This window comes from Vulpes lagopus, chromosome 5 (genome assembly GCF_018345385.1).
Source record: "Vulpes lagopus strain Blue_001 chromosome 5, ASM1834538v1, whole genome shotgun sequence".
NCBI classification, from domain to species: domain Eukaryota; kingdom Metazoa; phylum Chordata; class Mammalia; order Carnivora; family Canidae; genus Vulpes; species Vulpes lagopus.
Genome location: NC_054828.1, coordinates 24,385,075 through 24,407,204, shown reverse-complemented (window position 1 = coordinate 24,407,204; position 22,130 = coordinate 24,385,075). Strand labels below are relative to the sequence as shown.

The following is a 22,130-nucleotide window of genomic DNA, read 5'->3' as shown; positions in this document are numbered from 1 at the left end:
TAAAATGGTATACTGTGAATGCATGAAAATTCCTCATACACAGAGATAGCATCGTATTTTAAGACCCATTATTAGGAAAACCCCAAAACAACAAATGACTTTCAACTTTTAACTAACAAATTCCCAGAAAAACAGAAACACTTGTGTGGGTTTTTTTTCCCCCCATGTATTGTTATCTTTTGAATTGAATTTTTTCTGTTTAACTTTTCTTCTTCGTAGGTTAGTAAATGAAGACTACCTGTGAAAAATCGCCACTCTTGCAATATCTTTATAGCAAAACCCTAATATCCTTTTGTTTGTTTGTTTTGAGAGAGAGAGAAAGAGCACATGTGTGCAATGGCAGGAGAGAGGCAGAGGGAGCAGAGGAGAGAGAGAAACTAAAGCAAGCCCCACACCCAGTGTGGAGGCTGACACAGCTCCTAAATTGGGGCTGGATCTTATGACCTTGAGATCATGACCTGAATCCAAATCAAGAGTTGGTTGCTTACACCACTGAGCCACTCAGGAGCCCCAAAACCCTATCCTAAAGAAGGTGGTATACAAGTCTGTGATTCAGAAAGGAAATTCAGGTCCAGATGTTCTGTAGGGAAAAGTAGGGCCAAAGTAGAGCATTTTCCCAATGAGCAGCTCTATTTGGCACCCAGGAATCCAAACCAGTGTAAGAAAGAATAGAATGGATTTCCAAGAGAAGGAAGCAGGGAGAAAGATCTGAAATATCAGTGTAAGAAAGAAGTTCTCTCCACTTGATTGGAGTGCACCCTGCTTTGTGTGGGAGGGGGGCCAGCACCCAGAGAATGGTATTTAAGTGTTGGTTGCAGTGTAAGCAAGTTCTGTGGTGTTCTGTGGAGTGCCCATAGTTATAGCAGTAACCGGCTAATTATGTAAAACTTGAAAGAAGGAATTATTTAAATTCTTCTTGGGAAAAACGAACACCAATTCATCATTCAGAGATGTAGTACAAGGGTACATTTTGTAGACTCTCAGGGAAAGACATGACGTGGGCATAAGGACCCATCCTGCTCCAGGTGTCACTGGCTCCTGCCCCAGCCCCTACCTCCTATCTCCAGAAAAATGACTTATGTATAAAAGTAGGAGAAATTACATGTTAACAACTGGACTCGAGAAGAATTCTGTCTACACTCCACAAACTTTTAAATAACTCTGCTGAAAAAGCTTTCAGATATACCAACTGCAATTTAAAACCTGTTGCAGGGACACCTGGGTGACTCAGTCAGTTAAGCGTCTGCCTTTGGCTCGGGTCATGATCCCCAGGTCCCGGGATTGAGCCCCAAGTCAGGCTTCCTGCTCATAGGGGAGTCTACTTCTCTCTCTCTCTCTCTCTTTATGTCTCTCTCACTACTTGTTCTCTTTCTCTCAAATAAATAAATATAATTTAAAAAAAAATGTTGCAAATCCCATATTTCCTTCCTTTTCTTCCTTTCTCCTCCCAGCTTTATTGAGATATAATTGACATATGCCTTGTGTAAAGCTGGATAAGATTTTTGATTTCCACACAGAAATCAGTAGCAAAGCGTGTTCACAGTTGACATCGTCGCTCTTGGGCATCCATGAACAGAGATACGCATTGCCACAGACCAGCTGCTTGTTCTGTTTCTGCTACTGCAGAACAAACTCAAACAAATGTGAGGCACTCCTTAGAAAAAAAAATGCAAATGAGTTGAAGTGGGACTTTGCTTGAAATGCACCTTGATAGTTTATGATTGTGAACATAACAAGAAGCCAGCCTAGGCCCCTTTGCTGGCCATCTCTGTCAGAAAACAACAAACTTTTATCATAAAGGTTATGTCATGGGGCGTCAGCAGAGGTCCTGCATAGAGCAGACCTGGAGGGTCCAGGACTGGGAAAAGAGCTGGGGAAGATCAAAGACCGTGGTCAAGGGGTCAGCATGTACACAAAGAAGTTCTGGTCAGCCCTGTGGGCGAAGCCAAGGCCGGTCTCCAAACACTGTCAGGGTGCGCTGAGGCACACAGGTGACACTAAATGTCTCAGCAAGGGTAGATAAATTGGGGATAGAGAAATGAGAGTCATGCAAGAGGCTTGGGCCTGGGCAAGTCCTGCAGGTCACAAAGCATAGGATTGTTCCAGGGGTAAGGCAAGAGCAGAATGCAAATCGGGGAAATGAATGGGATATAGACCTGACTATTCTGGAGGCTCAGTCCACTCCTGTGGTCCCACACACAGCAGATAATTGACTCTCTTCCCTTGAGTTTTAGCTTCTGCTCCTGCTCTTGATATTCTCCCTCCATTTTTCCAGATATAGCAAACAAAGGCCAATGGATATGTGCTGTGGTTTATCAGGACTCTTCAGGGCCGGACAGCCTCAAAGGTCTTCATTTTCCACAGAGATCTTACTTTACCTGTCTTGTGTGTCTCATTAACTGTGTGGCTGCTGCCAGTTTTCAGGAGCTCAGTCTCAGTTCTGGGTTGTCAAGTACATGAAGTAGTGATCCCTAGATCACTGGAATTTCTTTTTTTTTTTTTTTTAAGATTTTATTTGTTTATTTATTTGAGAGAGAGAGAGAGGGGGAGAGAGAAAGCAGAAGCGGGGTGGGGCAGAGCAGATGGAGAAGGACAAGCACACTCCATGCTGAATGCAGAGCCCAACTTGATCCTACCACCCTGAGATCATGACTGGAGCCGAAATCAAGAGTCAGAGGCTTAACTAACTGAGCCACCCAGATGCCCCCACTATGATTTCTTATACATGTTGACATGAACAGAGAAATAGCAGGAAAGTTGAAGTGTGTGTCAGGGGGGCTCAAGTGGTTTGGGGGATTTAATGAGATGACAAGCATGCAAAAAGTAGCAGGAGAGAGAAAGCACACAGTAGGTCAAACGGAAATTTTAACATCAAAATGATTGACTGTAACAAAGGCCTAGCTACAAGGTATGAGAACTCTTCCTGGAACCCTAAGGCTGAGGGACATTGCTCCCCTCAGAGGACAAAGTTGGAAGGGGTTCAGACCTCGCTGGAGGTGTGGATGGACCACGAGGCAGCAGAGGAACTGGCTGGTTTAGCCAGGGGAGCTGGTATGGAGCTGCTGGGTGTGCAACAGGCCACCCTCCAGAGGGCAGGCAGGGAGCAGGCATCAGGAGCAGCGACACCGGGCGTGCAGTGGGAGCCTGGGCTGGGGAAGGGCACAGAGCCTTCAGAGGAGCAGGCTGTGTGGACAGGGCACAGGAGAGGGTTTACACAAGAGGGCTGCTCAGAGGGACCCCGGATGACAGTTGTCCTGCATGAGGGCTTTGCCTGGGCTTCTTTTCTTCATGGCAAGAGGTCCAGGGACAGGTTATCTCCAGCTGAAGCTGTAGGGTTATGGAGGAACCTCCTCCAAGTCCTAGGGCCCTGGCAGGACCTAACGGAAGTCCTCCCCATCACCTGACTGACTCTTGCCCCTCCCACTGGAAGTTGCCAGAAAGCCCCTTTCTCCCACACTGTCTTTCCAGCGCCCTCTGCTGACAGAGCTGTAACTTGCTGCTCCCTTGAAGGGAAAAATCCTGCTGAAGGAATTGCATTGTTTATTATAGGGCCCATATTGCAAGGTGCATTCGGAGCTGGGAGGAAGTAAGTTGATAACCGACACAGAAGCTTCGCAAAGAGAGTGGCACAGAGTGGGTGCTCAGTGATTGAAAGTGTTAGACTCTTACCCAAGGTAAATGGATAAAATTACATAAGTTGGAATACATTTAAAAGTTAGGTATTAGCCATGCTAATACTCATGGTCACCGTTTTATGCACTGTTTTATGCTAATACTTATGCAAGTCACTGTTGTGCATTCTTCAACTAGACACAAGTTAAGAATCTCTGTGTTAAATATTTCTCAATTCTAATTCATGTTTCTTTTCTCTCATTTTCTTTTTGTCTAGGTCTTATACAATATATTAATTGCCTTCACAAAGATGCATAAATTTGAAGACATAGAACCTGTGGACATTTTGGCTGGATGTGCTCGATTCATTATTGTAGGGGTTGGGGGAGTATTTTTCGGCGTCATCTTTGGGTTCATTTCTGCGTTTATCACCCGTTTCACTCAGAATATTTCTGCCATCGAACCACTCATCGTCTTCATGTTCAGCTACCTGTCTTACTTAGCTGCCGAGACTCTTTACCTCTCTGGCATCCTGGCGTGAGTACAAACCAAGGACCTACTCTCACAGCAATGAGAGAATGCAGGACCACACCGTGTGGACTAGCATTTGCAAAAGGCAGAACTTCTGACACTAAGCCACAAAGGTGTTGCTGGATTTGGGTTTTTTTAAACTTTTGTAGAATCCAATTCGGGTCCTTTAGCCAAAGGAATGCTTTCCCCAGTGTTTGTATTTGCTCCTCGCCTGAATGGCCAGAGCAATTACAAGGTCAATTTAAAAGGCTCAGAAGAGGGATCCCTGGGTGGTGCAGCGGTTTGGCGCCTGCCTTTGGCCCAGGGCGCGATCCTGGAGACCCGGGATCGAATCCCACATCGGGCTCCCGGTGCATGGAGCCTGCTTCTCCCTCTGCCTGTGTCTCTGACACTCTCTCTCTCTCTCTGTGACTATCATTAAATAAAAAAAAGAAAAAAAATTAAAAAAAAAAAAAAGGCTCAGAAGAGCTGATGCAGAGAACAACTAGAAGTTCAAGGTTAAAGTCTCATTTCAATAGTTTTTTTTTTCCTTGAAAAATTCATTATTTTAAAGGTAAAGGACACATGCCATTCCTGAGCTCAGCCTTCTCCTATTTCCCTTAAATCACAACACAGCTCCAGGACTTATCAGTGTGGAATGGAACTAGGTAGATGGGATAAGACCAGAAGCCCCCATTTTTTTTCCTAATGAAAATATTTGTAAGTGTTTATCCTTCCATAGATCTTGGAATGAGACTTCTTAACTTGGTTTGCTGTATCTGGTCATGTTGTTTTCTCTATGGCATTATCCTCACACCCAGCTACTTAGGCAGAAATATTTAATTTTATTGTATATAAATACCTATTTTAATTAAATATAATAGTATAAAATCTAAAAACTCATTATTGTCCTACCTTAAAAGTGATCAAAATTAGACAAGGCAAAATTTTTTCTCTTCCCCTGTCCCCGACTGCCACCCTCACACTCTCCCCTCTCACCAGACTTGCTAGTGATTCTGGAACAAAAATATTTTATTTTATTTTTTAAAAATATTTGATTTATCTATTCATGAAATACTGAGAGAGAAGCAGAGACATGGGCAGAGGGAGAAGCAGGCTCCCCATCGGGCGCCTGATGCGGGACTCCATCTCAGGACCCCGGGATGACCTCACAACATGAGCCAAAGGCAGACATTCAACCACTGAGCCACCCAGGTGCCCCTAGAACAAAAACATTTTAAATGAAAAATTTCTCATTAAATTTTTAATGAAAAGAGAAAGGGAAAAGAGAAAGAAAGAAAATCTGTGGGGAAAAAGAAAGGGGAGAAGACATTCTCTCTGAATAAAAACAGGATGTGTGTATCTGTGGCATTGCCAGAAGGAAGGTTTTCACGGAGGGGCAAAGTCTTGGGACTTAATCTGAGACCCTGTTCCTTCTGCAGGATCACGGCCTGTGCAGTAACAATGAAAAAGTATGTAGAGGAAAATGTGTCCCAGACATCCTACACAACCATCAAGTACTTCATGAAGATGCTGAGCAGCGTCAGCGAGACCCTGATCTTCATCTTCATGGGCGTGTCCACCATTGGGAAGAACCACGAGTGGAACTGGGCCTTCATCTGCTTCACACTGGCCTTCTGCCAAATCTGGAGAGCCATTAGTAAGAGACAGCAGGACCCAATGAGGCTTCTGCTTGCTGCCTTTTTTTTTTTTTTTTCTTATCCCTTTCTGCAATGTAATAGCCTAAGCAGTGAGCTGACACTAACTGGTTTTACTGGTTAGGGGAGGATAGGCACCTTGTAGGGACTAGGAATGTTGTCTGTGTGCTCCCCCAATCATTTCGGAGTACTTAGAGGCTGATAAGCTTGTGCACCGAAGCAAGACTGGAGCAAGGAATTTGTTTTTCTTTTTGATTTGAAGAGCAAACTTTCACATCTGCACATTTAAATATAACTCAGTAAATTTATCCCTTGCTCTTCACTTCTTTGTCAATTTTTACCCTCTTGCACCTTAAATCAGATACAGATTATACACTGTGAGCATTTACACTTTTATTATAGGAAAAGTGAGATCTCACCAAGTGTATTCTGTGTAAGGCAGGTACTGTTAGAAAACATTCCCTTAAGGCACACAGGTGGTTTTAGTTGAGGGTTGAGTTTGATGTTGAAACAACCAAGGACCAGAAAGTAAATCTTTATTTTTAAAAAGTGCTTGTCGTTAATTAGTAAAAGCAACTCTATCATGTAACTGACATCACCCCCATAAAACATGCCTAATTTAAAAATTAAAAAAAGTGTCTTGACTAATGGCTGCTTATTTATCTTGTACATTTATGTTTCCAGGGCCAGCGAGAACATTCAGTACTGAACTACATTGTATGTGCTGCCTTTTGATTAGAAGCAGTTTTATTTTAAAATGATTTTGACCAGGGTTTGAAGCATTTGCTGAATTGACTTTGATCCATATTTTCAAACCAATTACAATTAAAGAGAAATTGGAGGAACGACAGGGAACTTACCTTGAACATATCAACTCTAAATTATTTAGGGTGGGTTTTAGAATCTAGGAAAGAATAATAAGAATGCAAAAAAATATTAAAATATTTATAAAACTAAGTCTGAATATATGTCCCTGTTAGGTTTCCTGGGGAGAAAAGAATGAAGGAAACTGCGCTATTTAATTATATAGATTTATCATTTCAAAGCAAATCTTGGCACTGCTACTAACTAGCTATACTCAAAATCTTCTTCCTCAACCACAAAATGGGAGGTGTGAACAAATTTCTTAGGTTCCCTTCAGTTCCAGTACTCTCTAATGTTGAGAGAAGTAACATTACTGAGCTTCAGTCCAGCCAACAGGAATATAAACCATCTAAAAGAGGATTAATATTGTGGATACCTCAACATTGTTGGCCCTTGGTGACAATCCATTCCAAGTCCTTCATATTCTAGCTGATGAGAGAGTCACTAAGAGAATGACTGACTAGGTCATGTCACAGTGAGGGACAGAGCCAGCTGTCAGGCTCCAATTCTCTCTCCCAGCCTCTTTTCATCCCGAGTCTGACTCATTGTGGCTAGTAGTAGTTCACACTCATGAAGCCTTATAATGTCATTCCCCTGCTTTCTGTTAGATATAGATATTAAATTTATGTAAATGTTCCATCTACCTTCTGAGGTAAATACCTCCTTCAGAGAGACTGAGCACAAAGATTAGAACCTTAGCCAAGATCACATGACAGTAGGTGGAGGAGTCAGAACAAACAAAAGAAAATGAAAAAGAAATTTTTTTAATATTTTATTTATTCATGAGAGTCACAGAGAAGCAGAGACATAGGCAGAAGAAAAAGCAGGCTCCCCACAGGGAGCCCAATGTGGGACTCAATCCCAGAACCCTGGGATCATGACCTGACCCAAAGGCAGATGCTCAACCACTGAGCGACCCAAGTGTCCCAAGAAAATGAAAATTTTTAAATGTTACAGTCTCTCACACTATGCATGTGCCTGTCATCAAAGATTGCTTGCTGTTAAGTCTGTGTGATTAGAAGTCACACGTGGTTACTGAGAGCTTTATTCTGCAGTAAAACCTCCTCTTTAGTCAAAGCGTTAGTGAAGGGACCTTACCCACCAGGAAGCACTGCGTTGGTGGTAAGCTAGGTTATGTGGGCCTCTCAGGGATGGAAAATCAGTGTGGTAGAAAGCACCTCTGTGTTTTAAACAATCTCTGCCACCATTCACCTTCCACTTACTGGAGTAAGAGCCTCCCCCGACTTTGAAACCTTGCCAGCTTTCTTGTTTGCATTGAACCTCAAGAAGAACCAAACCAACCACAAAAGTTTTGCTTACCCAGCACAGACCACAATCACTAAGAGACTCCTCTTCTGTTTAAAATTATATACCTCCTTTGGTTACTCATTGAGAACATGACAAAAACGTTTCTATCCCCCAAGTAATACCCTTGCTTTACCTAGTTTTACAAGGCAGGGCAAAAATTATGAGTATTGATTAGAATATATATGCCATTTCTTATATCAAAAAATATCAAGATTTTACTATTTATTACTTTTATTATACACACACACACACACACACACACACACACACAAGCTAGGAAGCTAACAACCTGAAGCACTACTATTCACAACTACTGAAGAAGTGAAGTTTTATAAGATGTTCTGTTTGGGATGGACAATAGTGGGTGTGATGAAATTAGATTGCATTGTTCTGTGGGCACATGCACACAACTTGGGTTCACTATCACTGTGTATCCACTCATTTATGACTCTCTGCTCTAATATATATTTCTCCCTTTCTAGGCGTCTTTGCTCTCTTCTATGTCAGTAACCAGTTCCGGACTTTCCCCTTCTCCATCAAGGACCAGTGCATAATTTTCTACAGCGGTGTCAGAGGAGCTGGAAGTTTTTCACTTGCATTTTTGCTTCCTCTGTCTCTTTTTCCTAGGAAGAAAATGTTTGTCACTGCTACTCTAGTAGTTATATATTTTACTGTATTTATTCAGGTTAGTAGATTTCTTCCATATTTGAAATAAATAGATTCTTTCAAGGTGATGTATTAAATTAGCATAGTACCAAAAAAGTGATTCTTTATCTAATATGTCAACATATGTGCAATACTCAAATTGAATTCCCAAATATTTCTAGATCATGTTTGTGTTCATCCTTTAACCTCTAAAATATGTTGCCTTTTAATCAATAAAGCGTATTGATCAAAATATCCCTGGATAGCAGGGGAATGATACTCTGTTGTGTTTTACTGAAAACACGTTTCCAATTAGTACTGGATAGCATAAGTTTTTATTTTAGCTGGAATTTCTTCTCAGCAAACTAATGAGAGTTTATTTTAAGGGATGACACAAAATTCCTGTTTTAAAGCAATGCCCATTTCACTATACAATTTAAAAGAATGAAATAAGAACTAAAGTAAACACTAGAGCATTTATTTAGAAGCTAGTACAAAACAAAGATATGAAAATCGCAAGCTCTAATAGTTTTCCTAATAGAGTTGCTCTCTATATAATGACAATCATCACTACAACAAAACTCTTTCTCATTTGTGGTCTAGGGAATTACAATTGGCCCCCTAGTCAGGTACCTGGATGTTAAAAAGACAAATAAAAAAGAATCCATCAACGAAGAACTTCATATTCGTGTAAGTTATCTCTGTCATAATTAATAAGTTAATACGATGTTCTCTATTTATCATTGATAGGAATAATCTAGAGCTTTGATGAGATGTTGTGTACATGGCATTAAAGGTAGCCTCTTTCCTCACCAGCTACATCAAGAGTGACTGTACTAGTTTCTGATTGCTACTGTAGGAAATTACCACAAATTTAGTGGCTTAAAAAAACACAAAGTTAAAAAAAAAACCCCAGAAAGTTATTATCTTATAGTTCTGGAAGTCAGAAGTTCAAAATGAGTCTCACTGGATTAAAATCAAGATATTATTGGACTGCATGTCGTTCTGGAGTTTTTAGGGAAGACTCTGCTTTCTTGCCTTTTCCAGCTTCTAGAAGCCTCTTGAATTACTTGGCTTGTGGACCTCTCCCATCTTCAAAGCTAGCAATGGCCACTCAGGTCTTTCTCATGCTACATCACTCTGATACTGACTTTTCTTTCCTCTTCTTCCATATCAAAGACCTTTATGATTATATTAGCCCCCTGTGGCTAATTTAGAATATTCTCTCTATCTTAATGTTATCAACCCTAAGTCCAACTACTATCTTAATTTTCCTCTGCATATAAACCAACATATTCACAGGTTCTGGGGATTGAAATGTGGACATCTTTGAGAACCATTATTTTGTCTATTACAGTCTGCTCTCTGCCCTTCAAAGATCCATATCTATTCCACATGCAAAATACATTAACTCTATCCTGACATTCCTAAAGTCTCAATCCATTACAGTGTCAATTCAAAGACCAAAATCCCATCACAATTTTATCAGCTCAAAAGTCCCAAATCTCATCATCTCAATCATCTAAATCAGGGATGATTGAACCTCTGATATTATCCATCCTGAAGCACAGCTCCTTTCTAATGCTGAACCTGTGGAATTCAAGAAAAAAGTTATCTGCTCCCAAAATACACTGGTAGGGTAGTCATAGGATAATGGCTATAGATATTCCCTTTCAAAAAAGAGGGAAATAGAAGGGGAAAAAAATCATTTCCAAGTATACCTGGAAAAACGATTTGGTTTCAAGGCCTGGGAACAGACTCTGTTCCACCAGATTGGAACTCCAATCTGGGTTCCACCCTCTGGGTTCTCAACTCCACCCTCTGAGTCATCCTTCCTTTTTCATGAAAGATAGCCTGTGTTTTCAGCTCATTCCTTTAATCAGCCTATTCCTTGCCTACAGAGCTTTGGATTCACCCCCCCCCCCCCCCACACACACACACATACAACTCCCTACCTCCCGCTTACATTTTATCTTTTCTTCTTGTCTTTTGGTCCAAGCTGCCAGTGTTTCTGTCAGGCTCAACAGGAAAGCAGAACTGGAACAAGATATATATTAAGAATTTTATTGTAAAGAATTGGCTTACCTACTGTAGGGGCTGATTAGGCAAGTCCAGAATCTATATGGCAGCCCTTTAGGAAGGGTAGACCAGAACTCTCAAGCATGAGCCACAGCTACTGTGCTTGACTAGCATTTTCTTCTTCATTAAGGAGGCATCAGTTCTACTCTTCAGGCCTTTAAATTGATCAAAGTGGGCCCACCCAGATTATCTAGGATAATCTCCCTCACTTCAAGACAACCGATTATGGACTTTAGTCATATCTGCTAAATACCTTCAGAGCAACATCTAGATTAGTGTTAATAATACACAGAGACTAGCTTTGCCTAGATGACACCTCAAAAGATGCAGAGTGACTAACGCTCTGAATTGCCCTATTTGCTTTTGAAATCATTGCTCCAAAAGAACACGAGATCCTCTGCTCTTTCTGAACTTTTCATTAGGAAGGGGTAAAAACTTCTACTACTTGCAGATATAACCTAGAGCAGTTTTCAGTGATAACATTCAACTGACAAAGATGAAAATGAAGTTGAGCATGGTTTCAGGTTTCTTTCAAGTTCAGCACAATATTAGAGAGATGCCATTTTGTATGGCTCCAGGGAATAAAAATGAGAGAGAATACCCAGAAGACAGAGGGAAAGAATGCTTTCAGCTCAGTTAATGAAGAGCATTATGGCAATTGTTTTTCTTATGGCACATCCAAAGATGAAATGGATATGTACAAACAATGACTGGGGACACTTGGTATAGCTGCTGTACAGGAGATTAAGGCTGGGAGGGGATGTATGATTGACCCAGATAATTTTTAGGTTTCTTTTATCACTGTAAATTCATGATTCTAATGTTGGAGAAACTGATGAAGTCTTTCAAAATCAGCCCTGAATTATATGACCAAAGTCATCCAAAACCAAACCAAAAATTTTCAAGGCCATTTGGAAATATTCAACAGATGGGAGTAGGGAATGAGTTTTCAAATAAGAACTGCTTTAACCTGATTGAAGATTTTTGCTTCTATCTTTATACCCTCTGTTCTTTATTTTTAGAAATTAAGTAATATACATAAGACAATGGAACTCAGATACTTCATTGTTTTCTTATTTATTTTTTCTCAGATAAAGCTGTAACTATTGTTAGAAAGTACAACAATTAGGTATTTCAGAATTAATTTAGTATTTTGATCTATTTTGCAAAAAATTAGAAGTCAGCATAAATTCAATGATTACAAGTTTAAATTATGAAGACTGGGATGCTTGGGTGGCTCAGCGGTTGGTTGAACGTCTGCCTTCGGCTCAGAGCAGCATATCTTGGGATCCAGGATGAAGTCCCATATTGGGCTCCCTGTGAGGAGCCAGCTTCTCCCTCTGTCTATGTCTCTGTCTCTCTCTGTGTGTGTCTCTCATGATTAAATAAATAAATCTTTAAAAAAATAAATAAATTATGAAGACTAATTCATAAATTTTGAAGAGATTATGCTTTTTCCTGAAATTCCTATAAATAATTTGGGTGAAGCCAAATGTAGTATAATTGGTTTAGATGGTGAAATGTAACATTGAGACAAAATGATCAGATAAATAATGAAGCAAATAGGTAAATTTTGTTGTTATTATTATAGGATATCTGTAGAATTATATTTTCAGAAACTCTATAAATTGGATACTGGCCATGTTTTTCTTTTGCAGTGAAATTAAAAGTAATAATTAGCTATTATATTTGAGTAATTTCAGTAATGAGACATTTTCTAAATCATTCTAGAAAAATATTATTCAAAACAAATGGCAGATACCCTGTTTTCACTGAGAGTTATGTGCATTATTAAGAAGCTTATCAACAGAGTGTGAATCATGAAACTAACTTGAATTACTATGGAAGGCATTATAAATTTCACTTACACACACAGAGTGATAGAAAAGAGTGCATGTTCCAGGAAATTAAAACTTCCTTGTTTTCCAAAATGTGTTAGCTTTCCTTGTGTGTCTTTTAGAGTTAACGTTTCACCAGCAGTCATTTTCCTGTATTTGGTTTGGCAGCTGATGGATCACTTGAAAGCTGGAATTGAAGATGTATGTGGGCAATGGAGCCACTACCAAGTGAGAGACAAGTAAGGAGGCCAAGGGTTTCACTGCCTGGTATGGTTATTTGTGACATGAGGAACCTGAAAATGTTACATTGAAAACTGAGCATAAGACTAGAAAAGAATCCAGAGGAACAGGACCAGGAATATGAAGGGCCTGGGAACCATGGCAGAGAAGAGGCAGGTGGAAGCCATGCAAAATGGAAAGCTGCAAAATGGAAAGCTTTGGTGGGGGGGGTGGGGGGGGTAGTGGTGCTGTAGACTTGGGCTAGGTTGCATCAGAGAGAACTAGTGCAACATTCAGATTGAAATTTTCAGATCTAAATTTAAAACAAGGACAAGTTTCCCAATGAAAAGAGAAGCTCAACCATAGAATGACTGGCTTAGTAAGTCTACAAAGGGAATTTGGTGAATCATCAGGGATCCTGGGGAAGATAGTCCTCCACTGGGGAGGGAGGCTGCAGTGGAAGACCTTCAAGGATCCTTTCTATATAATGATTCTATAAGAATGCCAAAATCCCTTTTCTCCACCACATCTCTGATTTCAGAACATATTCTCTCCCTGAATTTTAGTCTACAGCATGTTTCTTAAGTAGCCCTGAGGAGAGTTTCATTCAGCATAAGGAAGATGAGAGTTTGGGAGTTAAAGACAGCTATTAAGCAAACATAGGAGTTAGGAGTAGTTGAGTTAACCAAATGGTAAAAGTTTTCTCTCTAAAGCTTGCCCACATATTGATGTTGATGATGCCAAGAGAAACTAGGTCTTTAAAAGTCTAGCTGTCGAGGCAGGTAGTGGCACCTAAATGAGAAACTGAGAGCTTTGGGTGGCCTTTTATTTTATTTTTTTATGTTTTTTTTTTAACTTTTATTTATTTATGATAGTCATACAGAGAAAGAGAGAGAGGCAAAGACATAGGCAGAGGGAGAAGCAGGCTCCATGCACCGGGAGCCCGATGTGGGATTCGATCCCGGGTCTCCAGGATCGCGCCCTGGGCCAAAGGCAGGCGCCAAACCGCTGCACCACCCAGGGATCCCTTGGGTGGCCTTTTAAAATTTTATTTTACTTTTTATTTATTTGTGTGTGTGTGTGTGTGTGTGTGTGTGTGTAATCTATTTTTAAATTTTAATTTCAGTTAGTTAACATGCTGTGTTATATTAGTTTCAGGTGTACATTATAGTGATTCAGCACTTCCGTACATCACCCAGTGCTCATCGCAAGTGCACTCCTTAATCCTCATCACCTATTTCACCCATCCTCCCACCAACTTCCCCTCTGGTAACCATCAGTTTGTTTTCAATAGTTAAGAGTTTGTTTCTTGGTTTCTCTCTTTTTTTTTTTTTTTCCTTTTTCCCTTTATTTTGTTTCTTAAATTCTACCAGTGGATGAAATCATAGGGTATTTGTCTTTGACTGACATTTCACTTAGCATTATACTCTCTAGCTTCATCCATGTTGTTGCAAATAGCAAGATTTCATTCTCTTATATGTATACCACATCTTCTTTATCCTTTCATCTATAGATGGGCACCTGGGCTGCTTCCATAGTTTGGCTATTGTAAATAATGCTGCTATAAACATAGAGCTTCATGTATCCCTTTGAATTAGTGTTTTTGCATTTTTGGGGTAAATGCCCAGTAGTACAATTCCTGGATTGTAGGGTAGTCTTATTTTTAACTTTTTAAGGAACTTCCATACTGTTTTCCACAGTGGCTGCACCAATTTGTAATTTGAGTGGGCTCTTTCTATGAGATAAAAAGAAGGACAGTTTTAGCAGTCCTCATTGTGTTAAAATAGAATGCTTAGATTATGTAAATGTCCACCAATCTAGAGCCTAGGTCATGGATTTTTAAGTCTAAATCCTTTAGTTTTCTGAGTGAAAAATCACTTGATATTATTCCATTTAGCCAAATTTATACCAAATTTGCTAGACACTAAGGAAGATCAGTAAGGTACACTTAATGCATTCTAGGTCCTCACAATATAGTAGACAAGGTCCTGGGGAAAAAAAGAGAGAAAGAGCCTGAATGAGTAATTATGATCCGTATAAGAAATGCTATAACAGAGGTAAATTCATGGAACTATAATAGTACTGAAAGGAGAGTATATTTTGAAAATAAATGAGGAGTTCTCCAGGCAAAGAAGAATGGAAAACATGCCAAGCAACAGTAGTGACAGCAAGATATTTCAAAATGCAAAGGCAAGAAAGAGCACAGCATGGTTTGAACAAAGAACCAACTCCTGGTTCTGTTGATCTGTTCCACAGTTCTTTTGGTCTCGATATCATTGAGTTCTGCTCGAATTTTAATTAACTCTCTTCTTCTGCTGGGGGTGGGGTCTATTTGTTGCTTTTTCTCTAGTTCCTTTATGTGTAAGGTGAGCTTTTGAATTTGAGATCTTTCCAGTTTTTGAATGTATGCTTGTATTGCGATGTATTTCCCCCTCAGGACTGCTTTTGCTGCATCCCAAAGATTTTGAACGGTTGTATCTTCATTTTCATTAGTTTCCATGAATCTTTTTAATTCTTCCTTAATTTCCTGGTTGACCTTTTCATCTTTTAGCAGGATGGTCCTTAACCTCCACGTGTTTGTGGTCCTTCCATATTTCTTGTTGTGATTAAGTTCTAATTTCAAGGCATTATGGTCTGAGAATATACAGGGGACTATCCCGATCTTTTGGTATCGGTTCAGACCCGATTTGTGACCCAGTATGTGGTCTATTCTGGAGAAAGTTCCATGTGCACTTGAGAAGAATGTGTATTCAGTTGAGTTTGGATGTAAAGTTCTGTAGATATCTGTGAAATCCATCTGGTCCAGTGTATCATTTAAAGCTCTCGTTTCTTTGGAGATATTGTGCTTAGAAGACCTATCCAGGGTAGAAAGAGCTAGATTGAAGTCACCAAGTATAAGTGTATTATTATCAAGGTATTTCTTGAGTTTGGTTATTAATTGGTTTAAATATTTGGCAGCTCCCACATTCGGGGCATATATATTGAGGATTGTTAAGTCCTCTTGTTGGATAGATCCTTTGAGTATGAGATAGTGTCCCTCTTCATCTCTCACTATAGTCTTCGGGGTAAATTTTAATTTATCTGATATAAGGATGGCAACCCCTGCTTTCTTTTGAGGACCATTTGAATGGTAAATGGTTCTCCAACCTTTTATTTTCAGGTTGTAGGTGTCCTTCTGTCTAAAATGAGTCTCTTGTAGACAGCAAATAGATGGGTCCTGCTTTTTTATCCAGTCTGAAACCCTGCGCCTTTTGATGGGGTCATTAAGCCCGTTCACATTCAGAGTTACTATTGATAGATATGAGTTTAGTGTCATCATATCTATTCAGTCCTTGTTTTTGTGGATTGTTCCACTGAACTTCTTCTTAAAGGGGAATTTTAAGAGTCCCCCTTAAAATTTCTTGCAGAGCTGGTTTGGAGGTTACATATTCTTTCAGTTCCTGCCTGTCTTGGAAGCTCTTTATCTCTCCTTCCATTTTGAATGAAAGCCTTGCGGGGTAAAGTATTCTTGGTTGCATGTTCTTTTCATTTAGGACCCTGAATATATCCTGCCAGCCCTTTCTGGCCTGCCAGGTCTCTGTGGAGAGGTCTGCTGTTACCCTAATATTCCTCCCCATAAAAGTCAGGGACTTTTTTTCTCTTGCTGCTTTAAGGATCTTCTCCTTATCTTTGGAATTTGCAAGCTTCACTATTAAATGTCGAGGTGTTGAACGGTTTTTGTTGATTTTAGGGGGGGATCTCTCTATTTCCTGGATCTGAATGCCTGTTTCCCTTCCCAGATTCGGAAAGTTTTCAGCTAGGATTTGTTCAAATACATATTCTGGCCCTCTGTCCCTTTCCGCGCCCTCGGGAACCCCAATTAAACGTAGGTTTTTCTTCCTCAGGCTATCATTTATTTCCCTTAATCTATCCTCATGGTCTTTTAATTGCCTGTCTCTTTTTTCCTCAGTTTCCCTCTTTGCCATCAACTTGTCTTCTATGTCACTCACTCGTTCTTCCACCTCGTCAAGCCTCGTCGTTAGGACTTCTAGCTTGGATTGTATCTCATTTAATTGATTTTTAATTTCTGCCTGATTAGATCTAAATTCTGCAGTCATGAAGTCTCTTGAGTCCTTTATGGTTTTTTCTAGAGCCACCAGTAGCTGTAAAATAGTGCTTCTGAATTGGCTTTCTGACATTGAATTGTAATCCATATTTTGTAACTCTGTGGGAGAGTGGGCTGTTTCTGATTCTTTTTTTTGAGGGGTTTTCCTTCTAGTCATTTTGCTCAGTGCAGAGTGGCCAAAAACAAGTTGTATTGGGAAAAGGAGAAAAAGAGAGAGAAGGAAAGAAAAGAGAAAAAGAAAAAAGAGAAAGAAGAAAAAAATAGGGGAAAAAGAGAAGAAAAAGAAAGAAAAAGAAAGAAAGGAGAAAAAAGAAAAAAGGGGGGGTGGGGGAAGCAATCAGAAATCAAGAAGAAAGAGAGAAAAAAAAGCACAAAACAAAACAAAACAAAAAAACAAAAACAAAAACAAAAAAACAAAAAACAAAAAAAACCACGGGGGAGTATCTTCCGATTCTGTGTAGTTTAAGTCCCTTGACTTCCCTTGGAACTGGTCCGTGTCGCTGGTCTTCTGGGGGAGGGGCCTGCTGTGCTGATTCTCACGTGTTGGCACTTGGGGGAGCTGCTCTGCCCCTGCCTGGTGCAGGGCTCGGTGGGGGTTGTTGACCCCGTGAGGCCCCGGGAGGAAGCCACAGTGGGGGGGGCAGCTCTGGGACCCTGGATCCAGCCCCCGCAGTAGCTCCGGGGCTCTCCTTCTGCAGGGCCTGGGGGCTCCGGGGCGGGGCCGCTGATCTGCTCAGTTCCAGGCAGGAGCGTCCTTGCTGTCCTGGGCCCTCCCGGCCTCTGCCTGTCCCGGGGGAGGCCGGATCCTGGGCTGTGTCCCGGCGCCCTGTGCTCCGGGGCCTGCGCTGTTGGATTCGCGCTCCCGGCGGTGCAGCCCCCTCCGCGGAGCCGCCGCCCGAGCCCCTCCGAGCTGTTCCCGGAGCCGCGCAGCCGCCTCCGCGCGGAGCTTCTTCCTCTGCGCGAGCCGCCGCCGCTGAGCTGTTCCCGGAGCCGCGCAGCCCCCTCCGCGGAGCCGCCGCCCGAGCCCCTCCGAGCTGTTCCCGGAGCCGCGCCGCCCCCTCTGCGCGGAGCTTCTTCCTCCGCCCGAGCCGCCGCCGCCGAGCTGTTACCGGAGCCCCGCAGCCCCCTCCGCGGAGCCGCCGCCCGAGCCCCTCCGAGCTGTTCCCGGAGCCGCGCAGCCCCCTCCGCGGAGCTTCTTCCTCCGCCCAAGCCGCCGCCGCTGAGCTGTTCCCGGAGCCCCGCAGCCCCCTCCGCGGAGCCGCCGCCCGAGCCCCTCCGAGCTGTTCCCGGAGCCGCGCCGCCCCCTCCGCGGAGCTTCTTCCTCCGCCCAAGCCGCCGCCGCTGAGCTGTTCCCGGAGCCCCGCAGCCCCCTCCGCGGAGCCGCCGCCCGAGCCCCTCCGAGCTGCTCCAGGTCCCGCCGAGCGCTGCAGCCCTTAGGGAGCTCGGCGCACTCTCCGGGGCGCAGTTCCTCTGTTACTGTCCCAGGGAGCCCGAGGGCGTCCCCGCCTTTCTGGGGATCCTGCTCCAATTCCCGGGGAGCCCCTTTCCGCGGGAAGGTCGGTGCAGCTCCTGCTCCTCCGGGACGGGGCTCTCCTGTCCTGGGGACACTCGCCCCGGCCTCAGCCCGGCTCCTCGCGGGGCCCCTCCCCCTTGGAGGCCTTTTGTGTCTTTATTTCTTTTTCCCCGTCTTCCTACCTTGATAGAAGCGCGAACTCTTCTCACTGTAGCGTTCCAGCTGGTCTCTCTTTAAATCTCAGGCCGAATTCGTAGGTTTTCAGGATGATTGGATGGTTTTCTAGGTAATTTGCTGAGGACAGGTGACCTGGAGACCCTACTCCTCCGCCATCTTGCCCCTCCCCCCCTCTGGTTTGAACACACAGAGAGAGTGACGTGGTGAGACAAGACGTTGAAAAGACAGAGATATGGGCAGCCCCGGTAGCCCAGCGGTTTGGGGCCGCCTTCAGCCCAGGGTATGATCCTAGAGACCCAGGATGGAGTCCCACGTAGGGCTCCCTGCATGGAGCCTGCTTCTCCCTCTGCCTGTGTCTCTGCCTCTCTCTCAATGTGTGTCTGTCATGAATAAATAAATAAAATCTTAAAAAAATAAAAAGACAGGGATATGCTTCTATTCTGTAGTGCTAATGGCTATAAAGCCATTAATGCTATAAAATTCAGCTTGACCTTTAATACTCAGATCAAAAGATTTTTAAGTAGAAGAGTAGTGGAAACAGTTGACAAAACCTGAAGACAACCTACAGAATGGAAGATGATATTTGCAAATGTCATATCAGATAAAGGACTAGTATCCAGTTTAGCCCGGAACTCGGACCCAGCCTCTCCCCTACCCGAACACCGGCCCCGGCTCCACCGAGGCCCCCATCTCCCAACCCCGCCTCGATGCCGCCATGGCAGACCCCAAATACACTGACCTTCCCGGCATTGCCAAGAACGAGCCAGATGTTTATGGAACCAGCGACCTACCTGAGGATGATCAAGCAGAGTTTGATGCAGAGGAGCTGACGAGCACAAGTGTGGAGCACATCATTGTCAATTCCCATGCTGCCTATGACAAGTTCAAAGACAAGAGAGTGGGGACAAAGGGACTTGATTTCTCAGATTGTATTGGAAAAACCAAGAGAATAGGATATGAATCTGGAGAATATGAGATGGTTGGAGAGGGCCTAGGAGTGAAGGAGACACCCCAGCAAAATTACCAGCGACTACTGCATGAGGTCCAAGAGCTGACAACTGAAGTTGAGAAAATCAAGACAACAGTGAAGGAGTCCGCCACGGAAGAGAAGCTGACCCCAGTGGTTTTGGCTAAGCAGCTGGCAGCCCTGAAGCAGCAGCTGGTTGCTTCCCACCTGGAGAAGCTGCTGGGACCAGATGCAGCTATCGACCTTACTGACCCTGATGGAGCTCTGGCTAAGTGCCTTACTGCTGCAGCTGGAAGCAACAAAAAACAGCAAAGGAACTGGTTCAGGGGGAAAGACCACCGGTGGGACTCCCGTAGATAGTAACCTTGTCACTTACGAACTACATTCTCGGCTTGAACAGGACAAGTTCTCTCAAGCTGCCAAAGTTGCAGAACTTGAGAAGTGCCTGACAGAGCTGGAAGCCACTGTATGCTGTGATCAGGACGCTCAGAATCCCCTTTCAGCAGGTCTACAGGGAGCCTGTCTTATGGAGACCGTAGAACTGTTGCAAGCAAAGGTGAATGAATGCCCTGGACCTCACAGTTCTGGACCAAGAGGAGGCTCGGCTACAGAGTGTCCTGGGCAAGGTGAATGAGATTGCCAAGCATAAAGCTTCTGTAGAGGATGCAGATACACAAAGCAAGGTGCACCAGCTCTATGAAACCATACAGCGCTGGAGCCCCATCGCCTTCACCCTTCCTGAGCTGGTGCAGAGACTTGTCACCATCAACAGCTGCATGAGCAAGCCATGCAGTTCGGACAGCTCCTGACACACTTGGATACCACACAGCAGATGATCCCTAGCTCCCTCAAGGACAACACCGCCCTCCTGACCCAGGTGCAGACAACCATGCGTGAGAACCTGTCCACAACTGAGGGGAATTTTGCCAACATCCATGAGTGGATGAAGCAGCTGGGAAAGAGCTGCTTTCAGCATCTTTAGGAGATGGAGAAGAGGGGTAATCCCTGAGCCTTTGAACTCTGTTAACAGCTTACATAGGGCTCCCCCTTCATTATAACTCTCGCATCCCCATCCCATTTGACACTGCAAGGGGTTCTTCTTGCATGTGGGGTTTACACCCCCCTTCTGATGAATATAGAGTGGTAGCTGGAGGACTTTAGATGGTGGTCTCCCCTCAGGCCCTGGGGATGTGGGCCCAGCCACAGGGCAGCTCCTATCCAGTACTGCTTTGCCTGGGGTGGGGAAGGACTGTGTCCTGTCCTCCAGCACAGCTCCTGTGGCTGGCTGTACTACTGTACAACTGTTTCTGACCATTAAATGCTGTTGTACTCTGAATTAAAAAAAAAAAAAAAAGGACTAGTATCCAGGATCTGTAAAGAACTTCTCAAATGCAACACCCACAAAACAAATAAACCAGTCAAGAAATGAGCAGAAGACATGAATAGACATTTCTCTAAGGAAGACATGCAAATGGCCAACAGACCTGTGAAAAGATGCTCAACATCACTGGGCATCAGGGAAATACAAATCACAATGCACGATGAGATATCCCCTCATACCAGTGTGAATGGCTAAAATTAGCAAGCCAGAAAATGACAAATATTGGTGAAGATGCGGTGAAATGGGAACACTCTTACTCTGTTGGTGGGAATGTAACTGGTTCGGCTACTCTGAAAAAAAAGTATAGAAGATCCCCAAAAAGTTAAAAATATAGCTACCCTATGACCCAGCATTGAACTAGTAGGTATTTACCCAAAGGATATGAACATTGTGATCCGAAGGAGAACCTGTAGCCCGGTGTTTATAGCAGCAATATCCACAATAGCCAAACTATGGAAGGAGCCCAGTTGACCATTGACAGATGAATGGATAAAGAAAATGTGGTCTATATATATAATGAAGTATTACTCAGTCTTTAAAAAGGATGAAATCTTACCATTTGCAATGATATGGATGGAACTGGAGGGTATTATGCTAAGTGAAATAAGTCAATCAGAAGAAGACAATTATCATATGGTTTCACTCATGTGGAATTTAAGAAACAAACAGGATCACAGGAGAAGGGAGGGAAAAAGAAAATAAGACAAAATCAGAGAGGGAGACAAACCATAAAAGGCTCTAAATCATAAGAAACAAACTGAGGGTTGCTAGAGGGGGTGCAGGGGGATATGGGGTAGTTCAGTGATGGGCATTAAGGAGAGCACATGATGCAATCAGCACTGGGTGTCATATGCAATTAATGAATAACTGAATTCTACATCTGAAACTAACCATACACTGTGTTAATTGACTGAATTGAAATAAAATAAGATAAATTAAAAATAAATGAATGAATAAATAAATGGAGTAGCATGACCATATTTAGCTTTTAGAAGACAAACAACAACAGTGATATGGAAGCTGAATTTGAGATAGATACTATGGAGCAGGAGATCTCTAAGGGATATCACATGGATATTCATAAGAATTTCATCCTAAAGTAATAAAATAAGCCTCAAGTACTATGCTAGCTCTTTCATATATTATATCATACATGATATCCTGAATCTTCTGTGTTAGCACTGTTTTTCTCATTCTGAAGATGAAGAAACCAACTCTAGATCAACTAACCTACAGCAGAAACTTGATTGAATT

At 42.7% G+C, this 22,130-nt stretch overlaps 1 protein-coding gene and 1 pseudogene across 1 annotated transcript in view; both read left to right on the top strand.

Annotated features, from left to right (window-relative positions):
- The window catches only part of SLC9A4 (solute carrier family 9 member A4), a 72,673-nt gene that overhangs the window by 28,916 nt on the left and 21,627 nt on the right, over positions 1 to 22,130 (top strand). Inside the window, exons 3-7 of the mRNA XM_041754072.1 lie at positions 3,890 to 4,149; positions 5,565 to 5,782; positions 8,435 to 8,637; positions 9,201 to 9,287; positions 12,683 to 12,753. Coding sequence (XP_041610006.1) covers positions 3,890 to 4,149; positions 5,565 to 5,782; positions 8,435 to 8,637; positions 9,201 to 9,287; positions 12,683 to 12,753 — 839 coding nt within the window. The remainder of the gene's footprint in view (positions 1 to 3,889; positions 4,150 to 5,564; positions 5,783 to 8,434; positions 8,638 to 9,200; positions 9,288 to 12,682; positions 12,754 to 22,130) is intronic.
- LOC121490910 lies at positions 19,244 to 20,477 on the top strand (annotated as a pseudogene).